Source organism: Pimephales promelas, chromosome 6, assembly GCF_988280905.1.
Source record: "Pimephales promelas chromosome 6, fPimPro1.hap1.1, whole genome shotgun sequence".
In the NCBI taxonomy this organism is placed as follows: Eukaryota; Metazoa; Chordata; class Actinopteri; order Cypriniformes; family Leuciscidae; genus Pimephales; species Pimephales promelas.
In genome coordinates this window covers 26,047,742-26,065,188 of record NC_142774.1, presented here as the reverse complement: position 1 = coordinate 26,065,188, position 17,447 = coordinate 26,047,742, and the positions used below count along the sequence as shown (strand labels likewise).

Genomic DNA, 17,447 nt, shown 5'->3' with positions numbered 1-17,447 from the left:
GCCCCATTGTGCATCACCTTGGTTGCAGTTCCACTAAAATTCCACTTGGCTAGAATTCCACTGGAGGTGATCACAGGCGAGTGCAGAATGAATGGGAGTCTATGGGGCTAAACGGCTACCTGCTTGTCGTTAAATAAAAATAGATTTTATTGTTGATTCCGCAAGTTCAATATAGATTATAGGCGAAAAGTCGAATGAACGAGTACTTATGTCCTTTTGATTTATTACAGGTTAGGCTGTTGTTGGCCGGAACACGCTAGCTTTATGCTATTGTGTGACGTCATCACATTTTTGAACGGATTTTTAGAACAGATAAAGTGAACTTAAAAATGCAATTTTCAGCTGAGTGTATTATCTTAGCCCTCCCTTTTGAATGCAACTTTCAAATTACTTGACAAAAAGTTACATCCTGAGAAAAGTGGATTTCTGAGGGTGAAACCCCATTGACTCCCATTCATTCTGCACTTGACCGCGAGCGCCCCCGCATGGACAGAGACGCGTTAGTGCAGCCAGTCCAGAACCCGGAAGTAACCAGCCAGTGCCAATTCTCTTCAATTAGACATTCTCTGTTCTTACCTGGAACGCAACCTGCCCCGGACCAGGTTAGCCGTGGAGCGTAAGTTACTATGGCGATGAACGCTGCCAAAAGCCAAACCACTATCATGGTACCTAAAACCCAGGGTTGGCACAAACTAAACTGAAACATAGCTGGCTAGCCACCTAAACCGGCGTCGTCGTTCAGGCCCCCGGTGACGTGTGTTAAAAACTGGAGTAATGTAATCAAGTTTTAATTATATTCGTTAATGTATTTATTTTTTAAATAGCACACCGCTTCTAATGTTTCCCAATGGGATTGTTTATGCTTATGCAAAGTAGTTACTCAGGTTTACCTCTCCTGTCTATTTGATTTACTGAAGTCCTGAAGTCCAGTAGTGAGAGTTAAGTATAGTGTATTTGTTTTCTCAACAAGAGTACTCTTATCTGGCATCCCGTAAATATGATCACAGTGAATTTGTAAGTGGGAGGTCTTAGCAAGGGCAGTGTAAGTTCAGTGGCCATCACTTTAAGTGTAGTTCTGCAATGACCGCAGTTTCACATCTGCCCTAAAGACCTCAGACTGCCTGGTGAGCACAGTTGCCAAATATTTAACACAAAATAAATGGCTTTGAAGGCCACAATAATGAAAATAAATGTACTATTTATCTGATTTATACTAAACAAGATGGGTATGAACATATGATCTTGTATAAATAAGGAAACTGAAGAGAGTGAACATTATCACAAACTTGTATTTATTTTATTAAATAAAAAATCTCCATTTTCTTGCATCATGTTGGTGATTTTTCTTGCATGGTGTTTTAACTATTGCAGTTAATAGATATGCATATGAAAAATACCCACTTAAGAAAATGCTATCACAGCCAAAAGCCTGTGCTACTGGACAAACAGCAACTGAAAAAACTGTTCTGGCATGATTAGTTTGCATCTTAGTTGAACAAAGATAAACAAAACTGGCCTGTAATTAGCTATTACAAATTTATTGGTTCCTTCTGGTGTTACCATCTATTCTAGACCATTTTTAGACATTTTGATTACTTTATTACAGTTGTACCTTCATTGCCTCTCCCAGTTTGTCTACTGAACTGGTAACAATCTTACACGGTGTAGGCAGACTTCTTGTGTTAAATTAGCTGATCTCTTTTTTATTTAAATAATGTTATTCTTGTATTTTAGTATTGATTCTGAACCAATGGCATTGCTTGCTTTTGTATTATAAGCTAAAAGAAAGAAGGAGAAATAAATATGCGAAATGAATGATCATAAGATTCATGAAAAATGTATGAAAAAAATACAGTTTTTATCATTGTGGACAAAAAATTATAATCTTGTTTCTCTGAGATGTTATCAGTGTCACATGCTGCGTTCAAGTCATCTCGTAGTAATTACGGGTTGAACGCACTTTAACGCCACCACAATGTCGTAAATACCAGTGGGGAGCTCGGGATTTTCTTTAAGCCCCGATCTGTACGAGTTGGGGGCGTGTCAGTGAGAAACGTTCATTCAACGTCTTTTGACGGTAAATTTTAATTGAATTTCAATGTTTACTCATTGACATTGTTAGGCTTTTTCATTTATAAAGCAAGCTCTCTGCACAAAATATGATATCATTATAATATAAAAATGATACCTGATAGAGTTTACATTGGCTTCATAAGCTAATAAAAAACATAAAAAGAAAAACACACCTGATGCGCATTCTTTGTTCTTCATTTTTTTATTAGCAGAGTTAACAAACCTTGCTGTATTTTCGTGTTATTCATTAAAAGAAGGCACACCGCCATTTTGCTCCGACGAAACTGACTTGAACGCACCTCACGTCGTTAACACGACTTCCCACATCATACGTACGAACTTCCCAGGAGGACTTGAACGCAGCAACAGTCCTTGTCTGCACCAGTCTGTCTTCGTCTTCTGCACCACACTTCCCAGGATCCTCTTGTCTCCACACCTGAACTCAGCCACCGGTTCATCGTCTTGTTCATCTGTATCACCTGTCTTCACCTTGTTATGTTTGATTCATGCTTGTATTTAGTTTGCTTCTGTTCAGTCTGTCCTTGTCGGTCAATGTTCATGTTACCCTGTGTTGCTTCCGTCTTCTGCCTGTATCCGTGCTTGTTTTTGTGAGTAAAAGTTATATTAATTGGGAATCTGGACTCTGTTTGATCTTCTGCCTGCACCACACTGTGACAGATCGACTGACCTCAAACCTACAATGGATGCTAATATGAAATTAATTTTGCTGGAACAATCTCTCGAGGTCCACACCGCGGCTTATCTCGACCTGGCGTGCTTTAGCTCTTTTCCCGATCTCTCATTGAGTTTTCTTCTATTCAGCCCTCAATGCAGAGACAAAGGCACGCCTGCCCGGTGTGGGACCTCAAGAGAATTTTGAGACGTATATGTTGACTGGGTACTTCTCTGTAATGGGTCGCCAGTTACCGTCGGGCCCTGCGATACCCACTGAGAGGAATCCACCAACCCTGAGCCTTTGTTGCTGGTTCCTCCCAGCACAGAGCTTCTCATCAGCCCTGTCCAGCCCTAGACCGAGACCGTCCAGCCAGAGCCAGAGCCAGAGACCATGTTCCCTCCCAGCCTCCCTCTCCCACCTCCTCCTAACCATCACGTTTTGACCGTTCCTCCACCACTGCTTGGTAACCCCACTGCTTCCCCGGAGTGCTTCGAGGAGGTGGAATCGCTGTGGGTCTGCCTGCCACCAACTCCATCAGGGTCAGGGGATCCTCGGACCTCCTCGACCTGGACTCTGCTGCAGCCTTCCGGTCCATTACCTCCACCATGGCTCGTACTTCCCTCACCGCCGCCGCTGGCTCCGCTGCGGTCTTCAGGTCCCTCGTCTTGGCCTCGGTCGCCGGAGCCATCTGTGTCACCAAGTCCCTCCAGCCTTTCAACATCGCCCTGGCTCGATGGCTTCACCTTGGTCTCCTCGATCACCTGCTCCGCCTCCATCAGTCGGCTCCCTGGAGTCGTCAGTCCCGCCTCCTCCATGGCTCCTCCCTCCGTCTTCACCGCCGTGGCCGCCTGAAGTGGTCTTCACCGCCGTGGCCGCCTGAAGGGTCTTCACCGCCGTGGCTGCGCCCTCAGCCTGCTCTGCCACGCCCTCAGCCTGCTCCGCCCAGGCCACGCCTTCAGCCTGCTCCGCCACGTCCTGCTCCGCCCTGGCCACGCCCTAAACCTGTTCCGCCACGTCCACATCCTGCTCCGCTCTGGCCACGTCCACATCCTGCTCCACCCTGGCCACGCCCTCAGCCTGCTACGCCACGTCCTGCTCAGCCCTGGCCACACCCTCAGCCTGCTCCGCCCTGGTCACGTCCATGTCCTGCTCCGCCCTGGAGGCTTCCTGTCCAAGTTTAGCCACGCCCTGGCCAGCCTTCAGGGCGCCCTCCCTCCTCTGTTCTACGGCGTGAGGTCACTTACCGGGAGGAGGGAGTGATGTCACAGTCCTCGTCTGCACCAGTCTGTCTTCGTCTTCTGCACTACACTTCCCAGGATCTTGTCTCCACACCTGAACTCAGTCCCTCAATCAGCCACCGGTTCATCGTCTTGTTCATCTGTATCACCTGTCTTCACCTTGTTCTGTTTGATTCATGCTTGTATTTAGTTTGCTTCTGTTCAGTCTGTCCTTGTTGGTCTGTTCATTTTACCCTGTGTTGCTTTCGTCTTCTGCCTGTATCCGTGCTTGTTTTTGTGAGTGAAAGTTATATTAATTGGGAATCTGGACTCTCTGTCTGATCTTCTGCCTGCACCACACCGTGACAATCAGATGGTATAATCTCCTGATTCTTCTGATTTTCTGCTGATATGTTAATGTTGAAGAGGAAGATATTCTGATTTCATGCGCTAGATTGGACAAGTGGGTTTAATGATTTAAAAAGAAAGAGGATCTGGATTCTGGAAGAATCTGGGAATGATATTCAAGTTTATCAGATGACCTGATTACGACAAATAATCTCTATTGCAGGCCACTGCTAATTACGGTCACTTCTTACTTTCACGGTCGCATACATTTTTTGGGTGCTTATGAGAATGGCTGGGAGGCTAAAAGTCTGGACCAATGCATGTGAGAACAGCAGGCGGTATTGTTATAGGATAATCAGCTCCTGCCTCTAATTAAAAAGCTCACGTTTCACAGACAAAATCAGCTCAAAGTGGACTTAGCAACATTTTCAAGCAAAAGGGAAAATATGGTTCTGGATAAGCCTTTTCATGTGTCTGAAACTATTAAGCTCACAGACCTAGACGTTTGTTGACAAGGTGGAAATGTAGCCATATAATGGCCACAAAAACATATGAGTCTAATTATATTTTAGATAACAAAGTCTCATTGTGGAGTTGGTTGTTTTTTGTTTTCTTTACATGTGAATTTACTGTTGCACAGTTGAATGAATAAGCATATTTAATTACAGTGCAGATTGCGTGTATCTGATTAATTACAATGCTGATTGCAAGCAGTTTAAATAAGTATAAAAAGTAAATGTATTGTCAATCAATCAATATATATATCTATACAATGCTATAAAACACAATATTATCCTTGTCTTTTCTTTTGTTTTTTTATCATTTGTATTGTTCAGCACTTTGGTCAGCCTTGTTGCTGTTTTTAAATGTGCTATATAAACACAAACTTGAAACTTGAATATTTTAATACAGTAATCAATATTCCTACTACTTGATAGCTAATGAAATGTATTTTATTAATGTGGGTTAAAATGTATTTATTAAAGGTAGCCTATTATGAAGTGTTACCAATAATCGTAGCCTACTGTTTATTTCCAAGAAAAACTACACAACATTAAGTAATCCAGTGTAGAAGTATTAAAGTGGTTTACTGTGGGAATTTAACTTCCAGCCAATCAGAATGTTGGGAACCTCCTCACACCATAAACACATGCCATATAAATTCTCAGTCGACTGTGAGGTCTTCACTGTCATAAAAACACAAAAATGCTAGACTCGCTGACATTTCTATTTGAGAAATTCTTTCTTTTCTCAAATTTTAATCTTTTTAAAAGTATATGGCAGGGGACGGAGAAGTGTGCGGTGAGATGCCCAATGCTCAGGAGAGGAGATCTATTGGAGGTGCAGCGCACTCTCTTCGTTCATTACGGCATCTATCTGGGCGAGAACAGAGTGGCGCACATGATGCCTGACATCATGCCCATATTAACTAACGACAAACAGCTCATTAAACCAGTTGTCACCAACAAAAGACTCATTTTAGGCTGCATTTACAGACACGCGAGTATACGCGTGGATTCGGTTGAAGATTTCGCGTATGGAGCTCAGATTCTTGTGAATGATATGGACATGAAAATGAAGTGCCAAGCCCTCGCGAGCGAAGACGTCGCGAGAAGAGCAGAGAAACTGGTCGGCGACATTTCGTACAGTTTGTTATGGAATAATTGTGAACATTTCGTGACGTATTGCAGGTACGGGACACCTGTGAGCCAGCAGACAGAGACGGTGAGTTATCTTCAAAAACGTGTAAAGTATAGGCTAACACACCTTCTGTTGTAGCTACTTAATTGCCTAATTAAAATAGCAGAATTAATAAGTTGGCTATTATGTAGGCTATTAATGCCATGTTATCAAAATGCCAATATTGGATCACAAACGATAAAATATTGATGATGATGATGATGATTTTTAGTGCCTATAAAAACCTGGAATTTTGAAAAACCTAAATTGGATTTGGACAAAGTCCGTTAATTTGGCTATATATATTTAATGTATTTTCTTGTGCAGTTCTGTGACTGTCTGAAAACCATCATTCGGGACCAGAGAAGTGTGGCCTTAACCATTGGGATGGGGGTGATGTACATCCTTTGCTTTGGCATGGCACCTTCAACTACATTACCCACAATCCTTATTCCCTTCATGCTGTGGATGGCTGGCTGAGAGACAATTTCTATACATCAACAACACAGTTCAGTCTTAAAGGGGACAAAAACACAAAAATGCAATGCATCGTGCAAAAGTGGAGTGTAACGTCTGATTATGTTTTCAAGCCATGTTTCAGCATAGCCTATAGTTTGCAATTTATATAACCTACGTTAAATTGTAAGCTTTTTCATTAAATTCATGAAAACAGGCCATTAGCTCTAGCTTGCTGCATATTTTTTCCTTTTAAATCATAAACTTAAAATTGGTAAAGCCAATATTGTTGTAGCTTAAAGTTACAGATTTCATGTGTAATGCTCACTAAAAGTGCCTTTAAAACATACATTATAGTTTTTTATTGTTATTTTTATGCTTGATTGTGAATTTGTACAGTTTAAAATATATATTTAATACCTTAAGTTCCTAAACAAGAACCAGAAGAAGAACATTATAGACATAATGAATGTTAGATGTGTAAATACAAGTATCTCTGGTTTTGCTGTAAACATTTGATTTATTACCATATTTTCCGCAAATTAAAGCCAAAATGTTTGAATTCCAAGCAATCTCAACGTGGTTGAACCTGTGGAATTTGCATGGGCTCTATAATCTGATTTGTGCATCTGATTTAATATCATTGAGTGTTTTTAGGCCAGGTCAATGTTCTGTGAAAGATTTTTTTCTTTTCTTTTTTTTTTAATGAAATGAAGTAGTTTTATTGCAGAATTCTTCTTGACATTAAATCATACAAAATAAAAAGGAGAAACATTTTAATTATTGAATTATGTCACTTTGGGATGAATGTGGGTAGAATTTAATTGTCAATGTTCATTTTAGTGAAACATTTTAATTATTGAATTATGTCACTTTGGGATGAATGTGGGTAGAATTTAATTGTCAATGTTCACAAAAAGTGTTAGAATTGTATTTAGAAAGTATAGTGTTTGGGTCTAAAGCAGTGGTTCTCAACACTGTTGTCCCACCATTGTTAAAAAAAATATTAAGAGGCCCCCATGTGAGTGCCCTTAACATATTTTCTCTGGTACTCCTGCTTAAATGATGAACAAGCTTATTGTTTTCAAATATATTATTACCAGAAACAAGAAGTGGCTGTAATTTACTGTGATGTTTTTTTTTTTTTTTAGATACATTTCAAGAATTGTATGTTATAAAAAAAAAAGTTAAAAAAAATAAATAAAAATAATAACATGCCCTCAAAAATGATAAGTTATTCATTTAACATGTTGTTTTATAGTTTTTATTTTCTTTTACATTAAAGATGATTTAGATAGCCTACATTTTATATTTGCAAACAATCCACCTTGTTTACAAAGGATTTTTACAATTGTCTGCTTTGGGCAGATTAATGACAAGAAACCAATCTAGTAGGCCATGAGACATAGGGTTGATTGGTACCATTTTGAGGGATTAAACAGCATTTTTGTGGAGGTATATGACCCTGTATTTGAAAAATGTGTGATATAGATTCAATGTAATTTTTGGTTACGGAGGACGATTTTCAAACATATGTCAAGAAGAAGGATAAATGAAATTTGACTTGGTGGCATTTTATGATATGTCTGTCTAATGTAACACAGTCTCATCCCAAGAAGTCATATAACTGACGTCTTGGGACGTCTTTTGACCATACGTCAACATCCACCTTTTTAGGGTACCCTTAAACGTCGGTTCCATGACGATCCCGGGCCATCATACAGCTGACGCTTTACCTTTAACGTCGGTTAGGTGACGGGGTAGGTTTAGGGGTAGGTTTAGGTCTGGGGTAGGGTTAGGATCCGATAACGTCATCTAACCGACGTTTAAGGGTAGCCTAAAAAGGCGGATGTTGACGTATGGTCAGAGATTTGCCACATTTTTGTTTTATTAATGAGGTATTGAGGAAACAGAGTTAAAGGTTTCCAACCCAACATATATGCTTTTGAGAACAAGTAAGTGGTGGGTCCATGCACACCATATTAGATCATAGCTTTGTGAGAAGATTAACTGTTTATTCTGGTATTGAGAAGGTTTTGGAACATGAGCAAAATAATTTATTTACAACAAATTTAACAGGAATTAAATGAATTATACCTTTTACACAAAGAATGCAATAAATGCTACTTAACCTCTTACCAAAAGATGCAGTGTTTTAAGCCACTGTACTACTTTACTCTTTGATTTGTCATATCTAGTAAGAATGACTCTCCATGTCCACTTCATCACTTTTGGCATCATGAATTTCATCAGTGTCTGAAACACATGCTTGATTCTCACAATCAGGCTGCCTACACATATCCGTGCACATGAGTCCATTTGCAACACAAACACATTTAGTAGTGGACACAGTGCTTTGGACAGTTGCAGGCCAATAAATCTAATAGAGCTTCAGGTGCTGGTTGGCCATCCATCCACTGAACTACCAGCTGGTCAACTCCTCCCACAGACTCGATCTTCCATCCATGACCAACAGGGCTAGTTGCTTTTGGGTCCCTTTCCAAGCATCTCCTCCATAATGCAGCCTGGTAGTTAGCTCTTTGGGCAGGCTTCACTGTCTCAGCATGGTGGAAGCTGATGGCTTTCTATCTCACCCCTCTTAGCGCAGAAGAGACGGTATCTTAGGTCATTGATCTTTGTCATTGCTGCTTTTGGGGAGTAGATTTGGCATGTGAAAGTTTCCAGTTTGTGCATTAATTCAGATGGGAGGTCCCAGTTCTGGCCAAGCAGTTTTTGGACACTCTTGTCTGTGATCAGGTACTTTAAAGCAGGGGTGCCCAACCCTGCTCCTGCCGGTCGACTGTCCTGCACAGTTTATCTCCAACCCTAATTAAACACACCTGCCTTTTATTTTCAAGTGATCATGAACGTCACGGTTGGTAAATCCTATGTCTCATTCATGTCTCGTGTTTCTGTTGTTGTATGGGTGTATGTGCTGATTGGACGGGCGTGGCCGTTCATCAGAGTTCATTCAACAATCACTCATCACCAGCTGCAGTCTATCATCCCGGTCTACTTAATCTCACCCATTTCTCATCTCCATTGTCAGATCGTTGTTTGTGATGTCCAGTGTCAGAGCCCTCTGCGTTCCAGTATCCTTCGTTGTTCCTGTCTGTTTCCCCGTGGATGTTCTGGATTAGTCTTGTTGATCGTCACTTCACCTGCACCCTGTCTATCTGACCATCGAGTCCCTGCGCCGCTACCCTGCTTATCTGTGGACTGTGTACTGAGTTCTTCCTGCTTGTCTGCGGACAGTGTACTGAGTTTCTAATAAACATTGTTACTTGCAATTGCTTCCGAAGTCTTTACGTTACAATGAAGACCTTATTTGGTTGCTTCAGGTGTGTTTGATTAGTTGGAGAACTGTGCAGGACAGTCGATCTGCAGGAGCTGTGTTGGGCACCCCTGCTTTTAAGCACTAGCTTTACCTCTCCCAGCAAAAGCACTGTTGATTTCTAATGAAAGCTACCATGGATCGGATGCTATCACACATTTTCCCAACACTGGAGACGTGTACCTTCATGAAAATCAAAAAGAAACTTAATTCATCAAAATGGTACCAGTAGCCCAAATTTGAGGTCCCATCTCATGGCCTATACATGATACAGTACATGAGACAGTACTGGAAGAGTAAAAATGCTCAATTTAGCTTTTGATGCAACCAACCACAGTTTGAGTCTTTTCCTGATCTAATTTTCTCCCTATTCTCATTGAAAATTGATGCTCAATTTGTTACCGCGCCAAAACACCGGGACTCCCTTCCCGCACCTTCTAGGACACATTTACTGTAAGCTGGTAAGGGGTATTTGTAAGGGTGGCCTTTGGGGATAGAGACAAATTGGTAAGGTGGGCATACACTGTGCGATTTTCGTCCGATTTTGAGTCGAATTCTGACTCGTCCGACTCTTTTTCATGTCGGACCGATTTTCAGCTTTGTCGTGCGTTGTTTGTCGTGCAGTGTTCGTGCAGTGTACAGGGAGAAATGAGAGGCGATTAGCAATCGGATGGTCAGATTAATTTCTGGCATGTCAGAAATTTTGGTCTCTCCTTGTGACTATATCGCACAGTTGAAGCAAAGCTACGAACCAATTGCAATAAACTCTGTTTTTTCCCTCACTGCACCTGCGCGAAAACTACGTCACGAAGTTTAAACATTTCATCTGCAACAAAAATAAAATAAAAAAAAAACGAAAAGAGGGAGATCTTTAAGTTCTGTAGTTCAAACTGGCAACAAATTACTGTTGCTTACCTCCAGTTCGTGTTGCAAAATGGATAATATTACCCACGTCTTCCAAGCCACCTGCGATGTGACACCTCTTTTATTAATTTGTTAAACAATGTTTTTGAAATAAAACTGTTTTTAATTTTCATTGATGATTAATTATGGCAATGTTTGGACATATTATAGACTGTTAATAGCTATTTTATATGCCTATAATTCATTGTAATCAACCTAAATATTTTAGCCGATTTTTAATGAGAAGTAAGATTATGTAATATTTTATTATCCTCACAGCAAGTTGGTTATGTGCTGTGAAAATATTGCGTGGCAAATTAATTACAATAGCGGATCAATTTAGCTATAAATAAAATTAGCCTATAGGCCTCCCCTAATAATTATAATACAATAATACTAATAATAATTAAATGCATAAACTGAAAATGCTAAATCATCTTGATTTGGATAGCAGATGCTTGTTTTCACAATATCTCTGGATACATACACGTCTATAGGTGCAATCCAGAGGGTTATCGCAGATATTACACGTATAGTGTGAGCAGTGAAGTCGCAGCTCGACGATCGGACCGTACAGTGTGAGCGCATAAATCCTGAACTTTGGCTTTGCATCGCATGCGATTTACTCGTTGAGTGTGAGTAGGTACTACCTTGCTGAAATCGCACAGACATCGCACAGTATGCCCACCTTAAAGGACAACTCCGGCGCAAAATGAACCTTTGGTCTAATTACACATTGTTACCTATTCAACCGTTATCTGAGATTTTTTTTCATGATTGCCGAATGTAAATAGTTTTATCTATAAAAACAGTTTAGCCTATAATGCTAGTATAACGCTAGTCTATAGGGCATAGAGTAATGACAAATAAAAATCGCTTGTTATTACCACTAACAAGGCTCAAAATAGCCCCACAGTTACACGGCAGCACAATAAGGATCCCTACATTCAAACCGAAGCATTGAGAACTTTGTCAGTGTCCATACAGTTTAATAAGAAGATATTTTATACACACAGTCAACTTCGCGAATACAGGAAGAAGCCATCTTTGAAAAAAAGTCTGTACCAGTCGATCTACGAACGCCGATCCAAGTGCGCTGGTGAGATGTGAATAAAGTGATAATGTGAGCGTGAACAGTAGGCAACATGTACATATTAAAGAGAAGAAAATGGTTCGTGTTTGTGTTTCTTCCGGAAGCAACGGACCATATAAGATTCTGCACAGTTCAGCGCACTTGGATCAGCGTTCGTAGATCGACGACTATATTTTAAAGATGGCTTCTTCCTGTATTCGTGAAGTTGACTGTGTGTATAAAATATCTTCTTATTGTATGGACACTGACAAAGTTCTCAATGCTTCGGTTTGAATGTAGGGATCCTTATTGTGCTACCGTGTTACTGTGGGGCTATTTTGAGCCTTGTTAGTGGTAATAACAAGCGATTTTTATTTGTCATTACTCTATGCCCTATAGACTAGCGTTATACTAGCATTATAGGCTAAACTGTTTTTATAGATAAAACTATTTAGATTCGGCAATCATGAAAAAAAATCTCAGATAACGGTTGAATAGGTAACAATGTGCAATTAGACCAAAGGTTCATTTTGCGCCGGAGTTGTCCTTTAAGGTAGCATCCATTTATAATTTGTCAAATATGACCATATAGGAAAGAATAGCTAGCAGTGGAGTGAAAGATTGTTGGAGCCATGTGGGCAGAGGATAATGGCAGAGCCAAAGGGATGGAGGTTCAGCTGACCGTAAGGACCGTAAGTCAATTGTGGAACTTGGGAATCGACAGACCATGGCGAAGACAGAAGCATGAGGGACCCTGGTAGGGACAGAAAACAGAAACTAAAAAGGACAAACTAAAAACCAAGGAAACAAGGACTAAACACAAAGAACCAGAACAATACATGCCAGTACAGTGAATGTGTTGCTCTTGTTACTCTTGTATAATATATACACAGAGGTGGAAACGGTATCTGCACCTAAATAACAAGTAACTCTTTTTACTCTTTGTGCAAATTTAATCTAACTGGCTCACGGAGAAAGGATGAGGCAGTATATGGGAGACGTCCCTGCCGCTGCTCAACCACCAGGATTAAAGGAGCAATGAGTGACTCCTGGCTAACAACTCTGCAGCCAGCCCAAATGTTGGATGTGTGTCAGGCAGAAATGCCTTGCATGTTTTTTTGTTTTGTTTTTTAAATGTGTGCGTCTTTTACACACTAACTGCAAATAGCATCAAATGTCCCCTTGGAAGTTTGCTGAGCCCCCTCAAAGTCAGAGTAGCTACAATCAAAGTTTCACTACTACCAATGAATACACTTACTGATCTCTAGCACTCTAATATCAACAAAATATGTTGAGTGAATGATATTATCGTTATGGTATAGATCATATACCTCATAAATACTATAAGCATGTATAGCATTTCTAATTCAAAATTTCTTTGGTTTTGAGTTGTCTTATCAGTACTTTTAATATTGAAGCTCTCAACTGCAAGGTCTTACATCAGAAGTGCAAAGCCACACTTCCTGTGAAAGACTCACATTAATGTGCATCCAGGCAGGCAAATCCCTGACAAGACTTATGTGTATATAAATGACAAGCTGTTATGATACATTTGAATTTAATTCTTGATAGCATCCACTTGGTCAGGGTGCATACATTCTTCTAAAATTGTTCTGTTCAACTATTTCCTATTTCATCAAGTAAGCATTATACAACCAGCACTCTGCATTAATCTCGTCATTGACCCGGGACTTTTACCTCCTGGCAATTACAGTAAGGCTGACTTATTCAGCAGGCCTATTAATATCTATTCAGACACAATGGGGCTTATATAAAACTTGTGAAATCACCTTGTCGTAGTCAACATGTGATGCCCAAAAGCTGCTTAATTAAACAAACCACATCACTGCTCCAGAGCGGATCAAATAAATTGAGTAGATGTGAAGTGAACAGCATCACTATCCACTGCCTTCCACCATGATTGCTCTCAGATTGTTTAATTTGTTCTTCATCACCTCAGCGCTGGAGGACGAGTGTGAAGAAGACAGAGGGATGAAAACTTACGACTTTCCCTGTACAAGCGCGGTGACCTTTTGCTGGTGTCAAGGACTCTTTTTAAACATTTTGGAATCTACTTAGGTGAAGGTCGCGTCGCTCATTTTATTCCAGACATCCTACCAGTATTCACTAACGAAAAGTCCATGGTTGAGCAGATGGTGACCAACAAAAGACTGATTTTTGGAGTTTTGGCCAAGGCAGCCAGTGTTCGTGTAGACCCTTTGGCTGATTTTGCATATGGTGCACAGATTCAGGTCAATAGTACAGATAGTATGGTCAGTGTCCAGCCACTGAATGGAGAGGAAGTGGCACAGCGGGCAGAGAAGCTGATTGGATCTTTCTCCTACAGCTTACTGTGGCACAACTGCGAACACTATGTTATGTATTGCCGCTATGGTGTTGCATTTAGCTTCCAAACCTTCCAGGTAAGGAAAAAAAAAAAAAAAAAAAAAACAGGGTGGAGGGTGATATGTGTGGAAGATACAAAAGTTTGGTGTTGCCAATATTTATTTGATCAAAAATATTGTGAAATATTATTACAATTTAAAATAGCTGTTTTTTATTTAAATATATATTACATGTAATTTATTCCTGTGAGGGTAAAGCTCAAAAAAGGGTGGTGCTCAAAAAACTTTTATTCATTAAGTGCCCCAACACTGCATTTTTTTTACTTGTCCATTATTGTTTTCAAATTCCAAGCATATCACAATATCCTCCTACGCAAGAAGGTTACTGATTATTTCTAATCTTAATATGTCAGTGAACTCTTACCCTCATGGTTTAGACCCTATAAATAGAGCAGAGAAAAGACTTGTGCACATCGTGTGCATTCTGTTGTAAACTTAACCACATGTGCTATGAAAATGTAGAATGCAACAAACAAACAGGATAACTGTCAGAGCACAAAAGCCAAGTCTGATCTATAACAACAGTTACCAGTCTTGTATTTGGAGCCAAACAGCTAAGACTATGATTATGAAATGTGTGAAAATTAGATTTAATTAGTTACTTCATTAGGTACATATGGACTAACAATGACAATTAAGGAAATCTTCAGGTTAATGTTTATTTTTTCATATAAATGAATATTAGATTAAAGTCTATAACTAGATTTTAAAATAACTGTTATTTATAGACTAAATTCTATATCGAATATTGAATTGAATCTTTTTGAAAAGTATTACCAAAAAATATTTTTCACACATTCAGATTCAATAAAATAATATAAAAGAAGCATGGCTCTTTTCCTATTAAATTTGATGAGCTTCTTCTTCATTTGCTTTTACATTTGCAATATGTTTTAAAAGATTCCAGTATACTTCTTTATATCTGAATAAATTCTGAAAAGGAGACAGAAAAAGCCATTTTATTTTGCATTTTGAATAGCATCAAAAACCAGTACCAGCACCATCTAGTGGACAGCTGGAGTGCATTATCTTACACAGTGACAGAAGGAATCATCAGTTTGTAAACCTGTAGCAAATGTTTCTAATATAGAACACAATCATCTGATTCCATTCTAAACATTTTCTCTCCCCTCTCTTTCAGTTCTGCAAAACTGTAAGGACAATTCTCTTCAGCAGGAAGATGGCCTTCCTGTCAGCTATAATTGGAGCCTTCATCATTTTATATCTAGGCGCTATATGACACCTCTCACCACCCTTCCCATTGTCATCATTCCCTTTACAATCTGGATGGCATCTTGAAGACACTCCGGGTGGAATTTGTCCTTTAATGTTGATCCTGAAATTCCCTTAAAAGCATTTACTCAGTCAACATCTGCCCTTCATGCAGGCTACAAAATCTCTTGATATCTGGGACAATATGTGTCTGCTATGCAAACTATAGCCTAAATGTTACAAGAAGTGGTGATGATGGATTATTCATAAAAACTTTGATTAAATTTTCGTATTATCACATGTCATAGGTCCCCACCTAATGCTTATTATGAATATAGTATATGATAATTATGATTACTATGGAAGGCTATGGAAGGAGTGGCGAAGGAAGATTTTGTACATGTCCAGATGTCAGCTGATCGATCGGTGTGTGGCACCAATCAGTCTGCAGGAACCAATCCGGTGTTCTTCCTGGAAAACAACAAACACCTCCCACAACAGCATAAAACGCATACAGACCAGAAGGGACGTAACACTCCCATACACAAAAATAAACATGATAACATGTTTATAGACAAGATCTGGATAGAGAATCCGCAATAACATCATCTGTGCCCTTTTTGTACTGGGTGTGCAGATTAAAAATCCTGACAAATTAAAGCCCAGCGCATGAGTATTTGATTTTTGTTACAGAACTTTTGCAAAAATACAAATGCATTCTCATCACAAGGCGTCATCTAACTGACAATTTTGACCATGCTTCAATATCCGACGCTTTAGGCACCCTTTAGCGTCAGTTACATGACACGATCTTAAGGCATCATCTAACTGACGCTAAAGGTAAGGTGTCAGTCAGATGACGCGGGTAGGGTAAGGATTCTCATCACAAGGCGTCATCTAACTGACGCCTTGGGAAGCATTTAGCGTCATTTAGGTGACGCCCTAGAATCACGTGTAACCCTACCCCTACCCCAGACCTAAACCTGACGCTTTTCCTTTAGCGTCAATTAGATGACGCCATAGGATCGCGCTAAAGGGCGCCTAAAGCATCGAATATTGAAGCATGGTAAACGCGACTCCTTTAAGCTTTGCGTTTGGTTATCCACTGGGCCGTGCTGCCTAGTTCAAAGTAAACTAGTGAAACAACTGAAACCAGCGATGTTTTGTTCTCTATTTGTTATTACTGACCGAGAAAACGCTTCAGGTGAACGAATCCGAATCGTTTCAGACCGTTATGCACGTGCGTTTGGCCAATTCATGGAAAGGAAATAATCAAACCAACGAATGATTAATATCGCTTGTTCAGTCGACAGAAATACGGGACACGCATAAGAACTGCTGAAATATTCGGACTGTAAACTTTTCTCTCATGTCAGTCGGAGGGCTCATGGTACACACACAGTGCGTATAGGCGTCCAGCTGCACGCGCCACTGCGGCCACGCGCATATCTAACCAAATTTAGCCGCACCACTAGAAAATATAGGAGGAGGGAGGTTAGGGTGGCCTCGGGCTGTATGGAGATGAATGGCGGGCCGCACTTCGCCCGCGGGCCGCCAATTAAATAGCCCTGATCTAGAGAGTATATATAGCACACTGAAAAATAGTGTTCGACTTGGGGACCCATTCAAAATCTTCCGCGACCCACTTGTGGGTCGGGACCCCGCCTTAATTGGCAATGACTGCGTTAGATGACGTCTTGGGATGAGAATGGGCTGAAAAATACAAGAGTTGAAACTTCAACAGGTTGTGAGCTTGAGCTTGCAGGTAAAACAGGAGCAGTACATAACAGACTCTTCAAAGAGTCAAAAGCAATCTGACACTGAGGAGACTTCTTCAATCTGCTTTTCACAGGTTATCAGTTAGGGGTTTAATTACATCAGAAAAATTCTGTAGTACCCAGCCATGCCAATGAAACCCTCTTTGGTATAGGGAAATTGACACTGGCATTGACTTTGGCTTCTATTGGTTGTACAGTGCCCTGGTCTAATTCCTTTTTCCTAAGTACTGAATAGTAGCACAAATTTCCCATTTAGCAGATTGAGGGTTAGATTAGCTACTTGAAGGTCCAGG

The 17,447-nt window shown here is 40.2% G+C and overlaps 2 protein-coding genes across 2 annotated transcripts; both read left to right on the top strand.

Moving 5' to 3' along the window:
• The first annotated feature begins 5,506 nt into the window (after positions 1–5,506).
• lrata (lecithin retinol acyltransferase a) lies at positions 5,507–7,230 on the top strand. Its single transcript, XM_039694070.2, has 2 exons — positions 5,507–6,039; positions 6,322–7,230. Exons 1-2 carry the CDS (start codon positions 5,521–5,523, stop codon positions 6,472–6,474), a joined length of 672 nt encoding a protein of 223 aa, XP_039550004.1. The 5' UTR covers positions 5,507–5,520; the 3' UTR covers positions 6,475–7,230.
• Positions 7,231–12,004: 4,774 nt separating this feature from the next.
• Positions 12,005–15,463, top strand: LOC120487494 (lecithin retinol acyltransferase). The gene is given in 4 exon segments (XM_039683705.2): positions 12,005–13,764; positions 13,767–14,182; positions 15,306–15,401; positions 15,404–15,463. Coding segments are annotated over 4 exon segments (660 nt in total). The 5' UTR covers positions 12,005–13,676.
• Positions 15,464–17,447: the final 1,984 nt, after the last annotated feature.

Bases quoted from the DNA above. Each gene is read 5' to 3' on its own strand.
- lrata (XM_039694070.2), top strand. From the start codon at position 5,521: ATGCTAGACTCGCTGACATTTCTATTTGAGAAATTCTTTCTTTTCTCA. The intron at 6,040-6,321 runs GTGAGTTATCTT...TTTCTTGTGCAG, and splicing joins TGAGCCAGCAGACAGAGACG to TTCTGTGACTGTCTGAAAAC.